The sequence below is a fragment of the Aspergillus heteromorphus genome (genome assembly GCF_003184545.1).
Source record: "Aspergillus heteromorphus CBS 117.55 chromosome Unknown BO70scaffold_3, whole genome shotgun sequence".
NCBI classification, from domain to species: domain Eukaryota; kingdom Fungi; phylum Ascomycota; class Eurotiomycetes; order Eurotiales; family Aspergillaceae; genus Aspergillus; species Aspergillus heteromorphus.
In genome coordinates, this window is record NW_020290408.1 from 294,543 (window position 1) to 308,205 (window position 13,663).

Consider the following 13,663-nt stretch of genomic DNA (forward strand, 5'->3'; position numbering starts at 1 on the left):
ACCGTACCGCGCTTCCAAACCGCTGGGTCAAGCACCGGGTCACCACCGGCACACCACCGGGTCCTCCTCAGGGACCGTCAGGTACCGTCAGGTACCGTTCCAGCGGTTCTTTCAGACTTTCAGTTGACTTGCGACGTGTGACCTATCAAACTGTCCGAGCGTTAATCTGTCTTCAACTTAACATACTAGTAGTCGTCTAGGTAAGTACTCATGTTTGGGTCATCTTTCGGTGATGTTGAATGTTGTAGGAGTAGTCTACTGTGTCTGTAGTTTGGACTATACTCACTACAATACTAGCAGCACCTGTGGAGTGTGCCTTTATGCATAGCACGCACCTTACCGACCACCGAGACCAACACAAATCAAGCTGGTATAAGAACGAACCACCTACCACCGTCCACCGCCACTTAACTATGGAGCCCGGAGTACTCCGTAGAATGAAGTATAATGGAGTCAACATATGGAGATCGTTGACGCGGGCTCCTCTTCTCTTTCAGCTCAGCCTAGTCCTAGATACCCAGCCCAGCCAGCCCAGGTAAGCTCCGCTCCGCTCCGGCAAGCAAAGCCCACAGTCAACACGGCACACACACACACACAACAAACGCACAACAAGCACAGCAAACCCACTCCAGCTAAACTAACTTACTGTGTATCTCCCTCGGTACATATTTCCGCCAAACCCTGGCCCCCGAGGGGAAATTGACGGCTGAACGTGCGTACTGTGCTGTACGGAGTATTTGCCTCCCCTCCCTTACTCATTTGCTTGCATCAACATCACCGGAGAGATATTTATTCGTTTACGGCTGCTGTGTTACCTACCTACATACCTATGTATCTAGACTCCCTCCCCTATGTAGGCATGTATCGATATATCTACTGTGTAGCCAGCCAGCTATATACAGTACTAATCCCGGGATCTCAAATCCAACCTCAAAAACCAGAAGTCTCACCCAACCCAACCCAACACCGCCAAGCAATCCCATCCGCAGCCCATCCCGTCAAACCACTCATTATCTATATCCAGCTAGTCCAGGTATCAGATTTAGCACCACCCAAATGCTGGGTAGGTATTCAATAAATAAACAGATGGATAGATAAGAGGTCCGTGGACGCCGACTCGGTTCCCTCCCTGTATTTAAGACTTGCACTCACTATATAATTGTTCTAAGTTGGAAGGTTCGCAAGATTCGTTAATATACTGCTAATATCAATATATTCTGGGCAATTAATCGGTGTCGATCGTTTGCAGGCCGGGTGTTTCATGTTCGTTGACGGTAGGATGTTCAGGGCTTGGGGAAAGGGGGGTCCACAGTAGCTAGATTTGTAGCTAGGACGTAGATAACTAAGTAGCCAAGGTAGCTATCTAGATGATGGATGGATGGATATCTTATGGTGGGAGGTGGGAACTGATAACTGTCTATCCATCTAGTTTAGAAAGAAAGCTTAGAAAATTTGGTATATTCATGTGTACTCCGTACTATATAACTAACCAACTGACTGACAAACGGAAGACAACCGAGATCTGGGACTGAGACAAAAGAGCCCCCCCCTGCCTGCTCCCCGCTCGAATTCCTTCCGGATAGTAAGGCAGGAAAACCCTGACAGCATCTCTAACTGAAATTAAACCAGCCTCGCCTAACGGTGAATCAGCCACACTGTTCCTTTAGCTGCACTTCCGTTGGCTAAGCTAATTTGGTTCGATTTAATTGGGTTGGATTGAGTTGGTTAGATCAAATCTTGCTAAGCCTTTGTTCCCGTCAATTTGGCGGCGTTGGTTTCAGATTCGGATTCCAGAGGACGGGGCGGATATGAAGCGGGGAGTGGAGGGAGGGGGGGGGTATATATTATGACTGGACACTGTACGGCAATTACTCCTTACTGGAGTTGGTTAGTGATTTATATCCAGGTGCGAATCGCCCAATAGATGCGTGGGTTGGTACGGATATGGTGGGGTTGAGATGCTAGTACTTTGGAGTTCTTTGTATATAGTTGGGAAGTCTCTGACTCTGGGAGGGGAGGAGCGGAATGCAGTGAGTCAGTAAGGACACACACAGAGAATAATACCCAAGGTATATCATTTGTGGGACTGTAGCTACTACTCCTGACTGGGCCTTGGAAGAAAAAATGGCAGTTGCCGATATCTCATGTCCACAGTCTACGGCCTGGGAAATATATTATTGTTCGGTCGAACGGGGCTGTGCGTCCCGTGTCTGTATAGGTTTTTACTTCTTCTCTACACGACGGAAGTACCCAGTTTACCTACCTGTCTAGTAGGTCGGAAAACGTCTACTTCGGTAGTATCCCCGATAGGACAGGTCATATACGGTAAGGCGAGGAACGTTGCGAGTCAGGTCGATCATATTATCTATTATCTGACACATTCACTGGACGATGCTATTGTACTAGGTAAATAGGCAGGTGGGTAGGTAGGTATTGGGTAGGCGCTTTCTTATCATATCATACACACAACTCTGGCCATTCATTGGAAAACATACACCATGCCCGCTCGGTCGACACTCACGACCATGCCGTACGGGGCTCGAAGCAACGCGACATCCTGGATGAAATCGAGGTGGCTTTTCAGCAACTGCTGCTGCTGGAGGCTGATGACCGTGCTCCGGGGGAGACGGCCACTGGGGCCCTTTTTGGAAGCAGCCCGCTTATTGGCCGGCACGGGGGCGGATGACGAGCCGGGGAGATGCTCAGTGGTGACCAGGAGAGACGGACCGGGCTGAGCGAGTTCGTACCGCGGCTTCCCGGTGAGGCCGCCGTCGGTGACGACGTCCAGCCCGCTGACGATGGACGATAGCTCCGGTCGCGCCAGGTCCCAGAAGCGGACTTTGCGGTCGCAACCCCCCGACACGATGAATCCGCAGCGAGTGCTGTTGTCCCGACCGTCGTCCGGGGAGTCGAACCCAACCGCGAAGGCGCAGATTCCTGCAGGAGTGCCGGACGGGGATGGTCCGGACGGGTGATCGGCGGGCCCGGACGCCAGTCCTTCCATCGCGAACCGGCTGAGCATTCCTTCTGGTCGGCTGCCCTCGACGTGCCAAGCTTCGTAGTCCTTGAGACTCATGTAGGTTGGCTTGGTTTTGTTACTGTCGATGCCGGTGCTGGGCTGTCCGCCGTTCGAGACGGTGCCAACGCCAGGGGAGTCCGCCCGGTATACCTCGCGGCATCGGACTTTCTCGATATCCCAGACGGTAATCTCGTTGCCGTGGCTGCCGCTGCAGGAGACGCACACCCATCGCCCACGCCCCTTGGTCGGGTGGACTTGGAGTCGATGGATGGCACCCGACCCGGAAAGACCCCAGGCTTTCAGTCGCACGCGGAAGCGGAGGTCCCAAAGATCAAGGATGCCGTGGGTAGTCCCGACCAGGAGCCAGTTGTGCTTTCGGTCACAGCAGAAAGTGGTCGGTGTCCCGTGGTGAACGGGGTTTTGTAAAGTATACGCCGGGAGCATGGTTTTCATATCCAGTGCCACTATGCGGCAGGTGTTGGTAGCGATGAGTAATGTGGATTGTGCTTCCACCCGGAAATGCTCCATCCAGACAGGGTACTCGACCGTTCCATCTTCAGCCGTCGGCAGTTGATATGCGCGCACGAGCTGAAGCTTTCCGTATCGAGCTGGGCCGTAGTCCACCTTGACGGCATGAATGCTGCCGTCATTTGCGCCGCTGACGAACGTGTGGGTGTTTTCGACGAAAGTCAATGCCTTCACTTTGGCTTCGGTGGAGTGTCGGTAGCTTTGACGACACCTCGGGGTCAGATTCTTCTCAAGACGAGTGGTGTCCCAGACCTTGACAGTGCCGTCGTCCGAGGCCGTGACGAAAAATGTATGGTCTGGCGACACTACCACGCGGTTGACAGCAGCGCTATGCTCTCCAAAAGCGGCGACAAGGCCCCCGGTCGGCTTCCAGACCTTGTCTGGCTCGTTCCCGCTGGCTTTCGGAATTGGCTTTCTGGTGTCTATCTCTTTGACATAAGGCCCAAGATCGAAGAAGTCAGTGGGGTAGTTTTCTGCAAACACGGAATCGAGGAGCTTGAGGACAACAGGATCGTGGCCTGCATAAGAGTGATTGGCATGGTACTGATGCGGTCCGGGCTCGACGACATTTCTCTCACGCGAGCCAGGAGAAGGAGGCGATGACCCCTCTGTCCGTTGCGAGGGGACATCAACCTTACCGAAGGCGTTGGCCGAGCTTGTGCCAGTCTCTGCATACGCCTTGGCGGAATCCTTGCGGTTGAGTAGGCTCATAGCGCTGGATTTTCTCTGAACCCCGGAGCCCAACTTCTTCAGGGCTGGATTCTCCGCATCTGTGGGTGTCGAAGAGCTCTCTTGTCCAGGGCTCTCCGTGCCACCTAAACCGCGACGGTCGGTATCCGAACCGGGCGGCGACAAGGGCCGGGAGCCCGGAGCGGCACTTGGGGACGATGCGATTGGTGACGATACAGGTGATCGTTCCGCTCGGAGGTTGTCTAGGGCACTTGGTCGTGGTATCGACAGCCCTGCGGCCGCCATTTCTTTCTGCATCTGACTTCTTGAGCGCATGTGCTTTCGACGAGACTCAGGCCTGTTATCGATTGTAGTGGAAGCATCAAGCAAGGCATCTGTAATGGTGGATGGTTTCCGCTCATCCGTCCGATCATTCTCAGGCTTACCCACAGAATTCCTGCTCGGCTTGATATTTTGAGTCTTGTCAAAGAATACAGTCTGAGGGGTCACTTCATGCTGCATCAGAGAAATCACATTATTCAACGTGGATGCTCCGCCGTCAATTTCCTTTGGCTGGCGCATCGCCACTCTCCAAATATATTCCCGGAGGGCCAGAAGTTTCAGCTCGTCCTCAGAGTTCATTCCCATATTCCTCAGTCGGGTGATCCACTGTTCGTCCTCTTCATTCCTGGGCTGCAAGCTCTGACTGGGGACCTTCTGTCCTACTTTGGAGAGAGCGCTGTCAGTCCCACTCAGACTAAAGATTCCGTCACCACTTGCTGCTTTCCAGAAAACACCTTTCTCTACCTTGGACATCCAAACAAATGCCAGATCGTATACTCCCCTTGAAAGCGGCCTCTTAAGCGCATCGAGCATTTCTCCTTCCGAGAAATCAAATATATTAGCTATGACAAACGGTTGGACCAGAGGTGTGAGAATGGAGTATTTATCAGCCACGGAGAGGAATTTGGTGGAGTTGACGACAAAATGAACAGCTGCCTCGCGGATCCAAGAGTTCGGGTGCACGAGGAAGCGGACGGCGATGTGAAGGAGATCCCAGGTAGTCGACCGCTGGAAAAGGCCAAGATCCGCCATCGCGGCCAGTGATCGAAGGACTCTTTCGACAACAAACTCCTCCGGGTCAGTCATCGACTGGACCATCAAGGGTAGAATGTACTGCTCCAAGCTTGTGCTTCCGACATAAGTCGCAACACCAATGACAGCCTCAAAGAAAGCACATTTCAATATCCAGTCCCGGTCGTTCAAATACGTGTTCAGATGGCTCAGGACTACCTCACTGGTCTTGAGATTGCCAAAGAATACACAAAGGTCGGACACAGAACCCAGAAACGCGCGACGCACAGAAGCGTCGCTGTCTGTCAACAGAGCCTTGGTATGATTTTCAAAATACTCCAGAAGGTCAACTCTCGCAACATCATAAAGGTTATGATACGTAGCATCCTCAGTCCACCGGGGTTCGGATCCAGCTGGTATTAGAGCGGGCAGACGGGTGTCAGAGCGCAATGCCTGAATCATGTCCAAGAACCGGAGCGAAGACTGTGCCAAAGATGCGATGCAAGATGCATATGCAGCCCGGACCAGTGGGCTCGGATTTGAGTTGGAGTTGGGAATGAACGGCTGCAACCTCGGGAAGATGTATTCGGAAAACAGATATGCATTGACCGGCGAGACGACGCGGACCATTTCCAGTAGCTGCGCAAGAGCACGTATAGCGGCAACCTTGACCGAGTCTGTACGGTCGTTCAAAAGGATCATTATGTATGGGAGAATGCGATCTAGCTTCGCCTCATCCGATAGCCTCTCGGCAAAGGCAAGAAGAATATCGCAAGCTTTGATTCTGGCAGACGACTTGGAAGTGTTGCGCAGATTGGTAACCACTAGCGTCAAAAAGACCAGCACGCCATCGTCTGGCTCAGACTGTCCCTTCGGCGTTGGCTGTCCGTACTGTGGTAGATCCAGTTGGACAGGAAACGTGTTGCCCGTGAGCCTGCAGGAGGTACGACTGGAGCCATCCCGCAAGACCCGGGGGGAGGCACCCAAAAAGTAGGATATCTTATCGAAGTCATAGAATACCCGTTCTATCCGCTCGTCGGCCTCCCCTCTGTTCGCTGATTCGGCTTCGACCTGCGCCCTGCCGGACGACGGATCCGTCATAAGAGACATGTACTGGTGTAGAAAGCTGTAGAAGTAGTCGGGGAACGCCTTGTTCTTCCAGAAGTTCAAATACTCTTCAGCTGAGTATCTCGACTCTGGTTCCAGCTGAATCATATGAAGGATCAATGCACGGATCTCCGGGTCCTCGATCTTGGCAAGCTGGCTGTGTTCCGGACTGTATTCGCCCTTGCGGTACTTGTAGATCTGGCTCAAAGTGAAAATTGGTGACTCCAAAAAGAGCTCCGCAATCACACAGCCGGCGCTAAATATGTCCATCGCCCAGTTGACGTGCCTACTCCCTGGTTCTTCACCCGCCACCAGGAACCTTTCCGGCGCTAGATAGCAGGTTCGACGTCCCGACGTGTCAAAGTAGAAGGAGAAATCGGCGGGGTTGTCTTCCGGGAGGAAGGTCGGCTTGAACGAAGACGAGAAATCGGAGAGATAGAGCCAGTTCCACGAGGTGACCAGGACGTTCTCGGTCTTGATATCACCGTGGAAGACGTCCAGCGAGTGACAGTCTCGCAGCGCACAGAGCAGCTGAAAGGCGATCCATTTCTTCTCAATATCCTCAGGAAACGGCCGGGTGCTATACCAGATTAGGAATGTGTTCCTGGGGCCCTGGTTGCGGTACATACCTCATTCGGTCATAGAGAGAGCTGTGGAGGCATTGACGGACAAGATAACCACCAGTGCTGGTTTCTAGGATCCTCTGGTAGCTCAACGCGTTTGGGACTTCGGAGAGTAGCCTGCGTTCCCCTGACTGCGGTGTTAGAGCGCCCCCCTGAGCTCGCGAGGAGAACGGCAGAACTCACGGACGATAGCTTTGATATATGGCTCCAGCTTCATGCTGGGATAAGGCTTCATAATCACCTTCACGAAAACGAGACCATTGTGTTGTCTTGCCCGAATGCTCTTCATGAACCTGCCGCCCCCCATAGACTTCTCATACACCAGATCCGAGAGCTCGGGAACATCGATCCCAGCCGAGCCCGCGGACAGGGTGGTGAGGGAATAGCCTTGGCCCATGGTGTCGAGGCGCCTTCATCTCATAAAATGGACACAGATGGAGGTCGCACTTCGCAGAACGGATCGGCTCTGGTATGAGCCACGCGCCGAACAGCTTGCCGACGTTGAAACCACCGGGAATCGATGTTGGCAAAGCGATGGTTGTGGATGTCGCACAACGAGGTGCGTCAACGCGTCGGGATTCCTGGAGGGGGCCGATAAGGCCGCTATCGGTCACATGATGAATTCCAGGGCGGTGAGGATGGCTGCCTGGGAGGCGAATACTGTGTAAACTGCAAACATGTAGCTATCCTGTGTGGAGAATGTATGGTCTACCCAAGTGATGATGGAGTTTGTTTACGAATCCTCTCCCCGGAGACAACAGCTGTTGTAGACCCACATCTTCTGCTCTGCCTGATGCTTTCGCGATGTGTTGGCGATCGATGAATGCCTGCCTTGCTGGCTGCAATCGCCTCCCGTACTGGATGCCCGAAGGCGGCGCCCAATCAGTGAGCGGACAAGGCCCCCCCGACCGGCAGAACAGGAAAGATTTGGGGATCGCCCCGATAAGTCCCACCCACTTTGTACTTGCTTCTACCCACTCGCAGCTGTACAGCTAGCTGGTGTTTACCCGCAGCCCATTCAGCGACCTCCCTACTCAATCACGCTCGAGATTAGTAGAGACGGCGCCGAAGAGGGGCCCATTGACTTAATCCGGTGTGCGAATCTCGCCATGCTTTCCCTCTCTCGATAAACCCCTGTCCATCCTCATGTTCCCCTGAAGCCTGTCTCCCTGCTCTCTCTATCTACCAAGTACGGAGTACTACCTTGACTTTCTCTACCTAGCGGGTACCCGTTACTAGCCCTGGAACAAGTTAGTATCATCTGGGGAACGCTGCTGCTCACCGACAAATCATCAACCCTCAACCCAACCATAAAATTTCCCGGAAGATCTCGCAGGTTCGTCAGGAACAAGCTCGCGAGTGGCTCCTTTATTGTGAGGTCTCTCCTCCCGGTCGCGTCTTACAAGAATCATGTTTCGTTAACCCCCCTGACCAGGTTGACCAGCTCTCACGCCTTTGTCGCCACATGGCTTCCCTAAGGTTGGAGTCATCCACCTCCTCGATTGCAGCTGAACAGGCCCCATTTGAGGTGCCCATCATAGACGACAATGACCCCCTGGTGGACGTGGTTCGAAAGCTGCATAAGTACGGCGGGCGCAACCTCCTACCGGCTAGCCTACGTGGACTGACTGCCATCACTTAGTTACATGGTCCTCGCCATCAATGATGTCGCATGCACCTTTGAAGAACTGAGGTTTTCCCCTCAAGGCCAAACTCTACGACAGCTCCTGTTCTCCTTGGCTGAGAATTCGCACAATCCATATGTCATTGTTGCTTTGATGTGAGTGAAACCTCACTGGTTCGGCGCTTCGTCTCACTAAACCTGCCGCAGGATCTTAAAGTGGCAATTCAACAATGCCGCAGAGAACGACTGGGGCCTGAACGAGAGCCGAGGATATGCGTGTGAGTACGTTGCCTGGCAGTTTCTCTGCCATATTGATCAACGGGAGACTATCGAATTCCTCCTCGGGGAGCTCAAAGTTCCCGTACAGGGTGGTATTAGTATTGCCCAAGCGGAAAGAGGCACCTCTGGGTTTGGGGTCTCAACCGGCGATGCCTACCAAGAGGAAGGAGAGAGAACCCCTTTATTGGTGAGTTCGTCGTCCTCCTTGTATCGTTTCTTCGGTGGCAAGAGGCGCGCCGGAAGTTCCGTCGATATCAATGATCCGGGATCAAACGCTTCTGCAAGTGATGCATACGAGCTGGAGAGACTCTCGATGTTCTTTGGATTGAATGCTCTGGAAATTGCAGCTATTGCTCATGCGAAGAGATTCCTCAGCCAGAAGGTGGTTCAGAAGGTGATTGACAACATTTGGAAGGGGGAAATCGTGTTCTGGGACTCTCTTAGCGTGAAATCAAAAAAGAGGCCCCAATTCTTCAACAAGAGGTAACGTGTCCCGTACACCATTTGGACTTCTGTCAGATGCTGATCTCTACACAATGTAGAACGGCAGATCCTTATTCCCGGTTGAGAGTACCGGTGTATCGGAAGGCCTTTGAAGCCGCTTTCTTTGGCTCCTTTTTATTTCTCTATTACGCAGTCTTGGTCGAGAGAAAACCCACTGGGATCGGGATATTTGAGACCCTGATGTACATCTGGATTGCGGCCTTTGCCTATGACGAAGTTAGTGGAATGGCTGATGCCGGGATGCTCTTTTACCAGATGGACTTCTGGAGTGCTTGGAATATGGGCATTATTGGCACGGGACTTGCCTTTGTTATCGTCCGTGAGTCACCCCGTCTCCGCGAATCTGCCTCGTCCCTGTTCAGCCCATTCAGCTCGACCGACTCTGCGCAGCTGAGCGCATGCGCCATATGTCGCGTCGGATTGATAGCGCTCATTGACTAACGGACATCCAGGGATCATCGGTCTGGCGAGGCACAGTGATGTAATAACAGACTTGTCTTTCGATATACTATCGCTTGAGGCGCTGTTTCTGGTTCCAAGGTGACAGAGATCCCTGCGATCAGACCACTGATACTTGTTTCAAATTCTGACACGAGAGCTGAACAGGATCTTCTCCCTTGTCAGCTTGAACTCTTATTTCGGAAGTCTGGTATGCCGCCCCTGCAGTCGCGCCGCGGAAGAACCCTGTTCTGGAATACAAACTGACAGATTCCACGCATAGATCCCTGTCCTCAAGGAAATGGTACAGTTCTCTCTGCTCAGCCCGAGTGTGGCAGGTGGCGATGAGCTGATAAGGTGGTCTAGACAAAGGCGTTTTTCCGGTTCATGCCCGTGGTGGTAGTGCTGTATCTTGGTGGGTGACCCCAATGACGCATGCGATTGGGGGGAGTGCAATCTGACGGTGGGCATGCCCCTGCAGGGTTCCTGACCACATTCACCATGCTCGCTCGTGACCGCCTCTCTCTCCGGCAAATGTCGTGGCTTTTGGTGAAGGTGTTCTTCGGGTATGGCGGTGAAAATCCCCTGGTACCGACCGCTCTTTGGACTGACCGGACGAGGCAGATCGAACGTGCTGGGCTTCGTGCGTTGCTCCTGTTTTTGGTGGCATGTGTTCTTCAAACTGACGGTGGCTGAAATGATTGGCATAGGACATCGCTCAGGAAGTAAGTCTAATGCAACCCGCGGCCGCCATGCAGTCAAAATTCCAATTGCCAAGGGTTTTGCAGGATCGGTTGGCTCTCGAGTGAAGTTGACTGACGCGCTAATTCTTAGATTTCCCCGATCTTCGGCTACGGTTTGATGTGAGTCTCCCTATGCTGCGCCACAGGCCCGTGGGATGTGTCGGTCGCATACAGCTTCGATCACGTTGGCAGCCCCAGCTGCCCTATCCCATCCATGTTGAGCCATCCCCTCATCGCTTCATTCCCTGATTCGGGGGATGGAAAGGAGGGGCAATGCGTCGGAGCTACGACGGTGCTGCTGAAAGCCCGTTTTGACGCCGGCGACTCGTGGCGCCAATCGGACGCGGCGTAGGGCTCGTTTTGAGCGTCCAGACGATCGTTCTGTCGCGCAACAGCAACAGCAACAGCAACAAAAACAACTAGAGAATACTCGATGGTGGCTGATGGGTTCTCGCTGACAGGTTGATTTTCGTGTCCATGACCAACCTTCTGTTGATCTCATCGTTGGTCAGTCTCATGAGCATGAGTCTGGAAGGGGTACGTCCGTCCCAGAATGCGGGGCCCAGTCCTGTCCCGATACGTCCGTCGGCCGTGCTAAGGCTAATGTGTCGACCCAACCCTTCCCCCGTTCCAGGTTATGGCCCATGCCCGCGAAGAATATCTTTTCCAGTGGGTGCCCTGCTATCGCTTCTCCGGCCCTATGGCTTTCCGCTGACGAGGTCCGATGCCGAAAATAGGCTGTCCATCTACGTCCTGGAGAGTAGTAATTCCAGACGACTAACGTACTTCATGCCCCCCCTGGTCAGTCTCCCGACCCCATGAGGTCCGCGGCCCTGTGAGTGGCCCTGCATGACCGGACTGCGCGGCTGACAGCTGGTATGACTCTGCGACAGAATCTCATCCCCCTCCTTTGTATCCGCCCCATGAGGCTCTTCCTCCCTGCAGAGCACATCCGCCGGGTGCGCATCATTCTGCTCCGGGCAACACACCTCCCATTTGTTGCACTGATCTGGGCCTACGAGTCTAGCCGCCGCTATGTATCCCGGCACAATAGCCAATTTCCCCCCACGGCCACCACCGGAGGGAGCAGTCGTCCGACGTCCTCGATCCCGACGGGGTTTCCTTTCTCCACGCACCATGCCCCGCTCCATGCCTCCGCATTTGATGGGCGCGCCGTGGGAATGGGATCTGGTAGGCTCAAGGAACGGTCTAACCCGGCACAGCAATCCGAAGCGCGCGGACCAAGCTCGGGGCAGGCCGGGCGCGCTGACATCGCGGATGTGATCGACGAAGTGGAACGGCTGCGCACCCAAGTGGAGCGAGTGGCTTCTACGATGGCCGTTCACCGTCGAAACCAATAATAACCAGGGTGCTGACAACGGATGCGAGCACCTGGGCACCCGAGCCGGCCAGAGGGGATGGACGGGACACGGCTGGGGACGGTATACGCACGCACTGGATGCATCGCCGGTGCCATAGCCTAAAGACTTAGCGCGGACGCCGGCTAGTGACCAAAATGAAACCGGAGATGCTTGCAGCGCCAGCGAAGAACAAGCACTTCGCGGGATTTTTGGGCTGGTCATCCATCGACCACTTTTCTATCTATTCTTTGCTTAGCTCTCTTGCCTTGCCTGGATTTCGGACGGTTGATATTCTGCGGGCCCCGGTGATTTCACGCCGCGGGAGTGCCGTGCCTGGTCGCAGGTCTTCCCGGCGGGCCAATCCCGAATCTCTTGCTATCTGTATTTTATAGAGCGCTGTTACCACAGCCAGTCATGTATAGATGGTCTGATCCGCGTGAGGGATGTTAACTACATAGTACATCGTACATAGTCCAACAGTGATGTCCTCAGAGGGGGTGTGAGGGGACAGGCTTCCAATCCTGATAAGGCGGGCGTTGCAAAGGAAATACGCCCAGGGGAATTGGAGCGTCCAAGATTAACCGAGAGTACCGAGAAGAACAGCGGTCCAATTGTAGGCCTGACAATACTCAATCAATGGGTCAATCAATCAACAACAATCGCAAAGACGGGGGGGAGGGGGGAGGGGGAGAGACATCCCCTGCCAATTTGGCTTTCTTTGTTGTCGAAGTTGCAGGGTTTGGGTCCCGGCCGGGATTAGGGCCGGATGCCCCTCCTGCCCTGTTGCATCGTCTGCTTCTCCTCCTCCGGACACTGCCCATCTTCGCTTGCTCCCTCCCTGTTCCGTAAACCTCATTATTTCCTCCCCAACACCCCCCCAACCTCACTTGGTGCGGCTGCCCCGGCGGTTGCCAACTCTGATTCTCGGGATGGGCTCTGCCCCGCCAGCCGGGACTGGGTAGTAGTGAGTGCCCATCGGGGGGCAGTGTTGCCCACCCTGCCTGGCGACACGCACTGCTGCGTCGCCAAGCTACTGGTACCAGAGTGTCGGGACCAGCTAATCCTCTTTCATCGGGAGCAGAAGGAGGAAAAAAGCGCGCTGGTTGACCCGGCTGCTGTTGATCAGGATGCTGCTAGCCATGCAGGCGCTGTTGTTGCCCGTTATTCTCCAGGAGGAGGAGGAGGAGGAGGAGCAGCAGCAGCAGCAGCAGCAGCACAGTAGTAGCAGCACCAACACCAGACAGAACCAGGAAGCAGCACCAGTATGCGTTTCCGTTCCTGAGGCACGGCGCTTTCCCTCCCCTCCCCTCCATTCCTCTCCTCTTTCTCTCCCCGATGGGCTGGATTATTTCCTTTTTTCCCCTGTCGCTCCAATGAAACCATCCCCATCCCCATACCCCTGCTCCCCGCCGTGCCATCCATCCCATCCAGCCTGTTTATCCATTCCTATTGAGGGTTGATGCAATGTCTGGCACGGTCATGTCCGCTAGCCCTTCCAGCACGGCGTCATCCGGTGTGAATGAATCAACCCATGCATACTTTCTCTCCCCCCCTCCCTCCCTTCTCCCCGACTGACACCTTGGCCTGATCACACTCTTCCGGCGCTAATTTTTTGTGCATAACATCTAATTGTCGCGCCTATCTGAAGGCTGCAGACTCAGGCTGCAGCAGTCCACTTGGTCCGGGCCTGCCCA

General features: G+C 54.1%; 3 protein-coding genes across 3 annotated transcripts; 2 read left to right on the plus strand and 1 right to left on the minus strand.

The window, feature by feature from the left end:
• Positions 1 to 2,374: 2,374 nt before the first annotated feature.
• BO70DRAFT_358844 (ubiquitin-binding serine/threonine protein kinase VPS15) lies at positions 2,375 to 7,531 on the minus strand. Its single transcript, XM_025542391.1, has 3 exons — positions 7,204 to 7,531; positions 7,027 to 7,147; positions 2,375 to 6,977 (listed from the first exon to the last, which is right to left on the minus strand). Exons 1-3 carry the CDS (start codon positions 7,415 to 7,417, stop codon positions 2,480 to 2,482), a joined length of 4,833 nt encoding a protein of 1,610 aa, XP_025402645.1. The 5' UTR covers positions 7,418 to 7,531; the 3' UTR covers positions 2,375 to 2,479.
• Positions 7,532 to 8,485: 954 nt separating this feature from the next.
• Positions 8,486 to 11,969, plus strand: BO70DRAFT_393019 (uncharacterized protein; the record flags this gene model as incomplete). Its single annotated transcript, XM_025546322.1, has 17 exons — positions 8,486 to 8,604; positions 8,663 to 8,800; positions 8,852 to 9,406; positions 9,466 to 9,746; positions 9,880 to 9,967; positions 10,034 to 10,076; positions 10,149 to 10,169; positions 10,232 to 10,280; positions 10,347 to 10,431; positions 10,490 to 10,508; positions 10,576 to 10,590; positions 10,700 to 10,728; positions 10,783 to 10,956; positions 11,070 to 11,145; positions 11,243 to 11,277; positions 11,346 to 11,409; positions 11,502 to 11,969. The coding sequence occupies 17 exons, from the start codon at positions 8,486 to 8,488 to the stop codon at positions 11,967 to 11,969; spliced, it is 2,259 nt and encodes a 752-aa protein (XP_025402646.1).
• A 903-nt stretch (positions 11,970 to 12,872) lies between these two features.
• Positions 12,873 to 13,498, plus strand: BO70DRAFT_358852 (uncharacterized protein). The gene has a single exon (XM_025542392.1). The coding sequence runs from the start codon at positions 13,097 to 13,099 to the stop codon at positions 13,427 to 13,429; it is 333 nt and encodes a 110-aa protein (XP_025402647.1). The 5' UTR covers positions 12,873 to 13,096; the 3' UTR covers positions 13,430 to 13,498.
• The last annotated feature ends 165 nt before the right edge of the window (positions 13,499 to 13,663 follow it).

What these genes read in the sequence shown, in the direction of transcription:
- BO70DRAFT_358844 (XM_025542391.1), bottom strand. Translation starts at nt 7,417, where the DNA reads ATGGGCCAAGGCTATTCCCTCACCACCCTGTCCGCGGGCTCGGCTGGG. An exon ending in ATATATCAAAGCTATCGTCC is followed by an intron (nt 7,148 to 7,203) that starts GTGAGTTCTGCC and finishes CACCGCAGTCAG; the next exon opens with GGGAACGCAGGCTACTCTCC. An exon ending in TCTCTCTATGACCGAATGAG is followed by an intron (nt 6,978 to 7,026) that starts GTATGTACCGCA and finishes AATCTGGTATAG; the next exon opens with CACCCGGCCGTTTCCTGAGG.
- BO70DRAFT_358852 (XM_025542392.1), top strand. Translation starts at nt 13,097, where the DNA reads ATGCTGCTAGCCATGCAGGCGCTGTTGTTGCCCGTTATTCTCCAGGAG.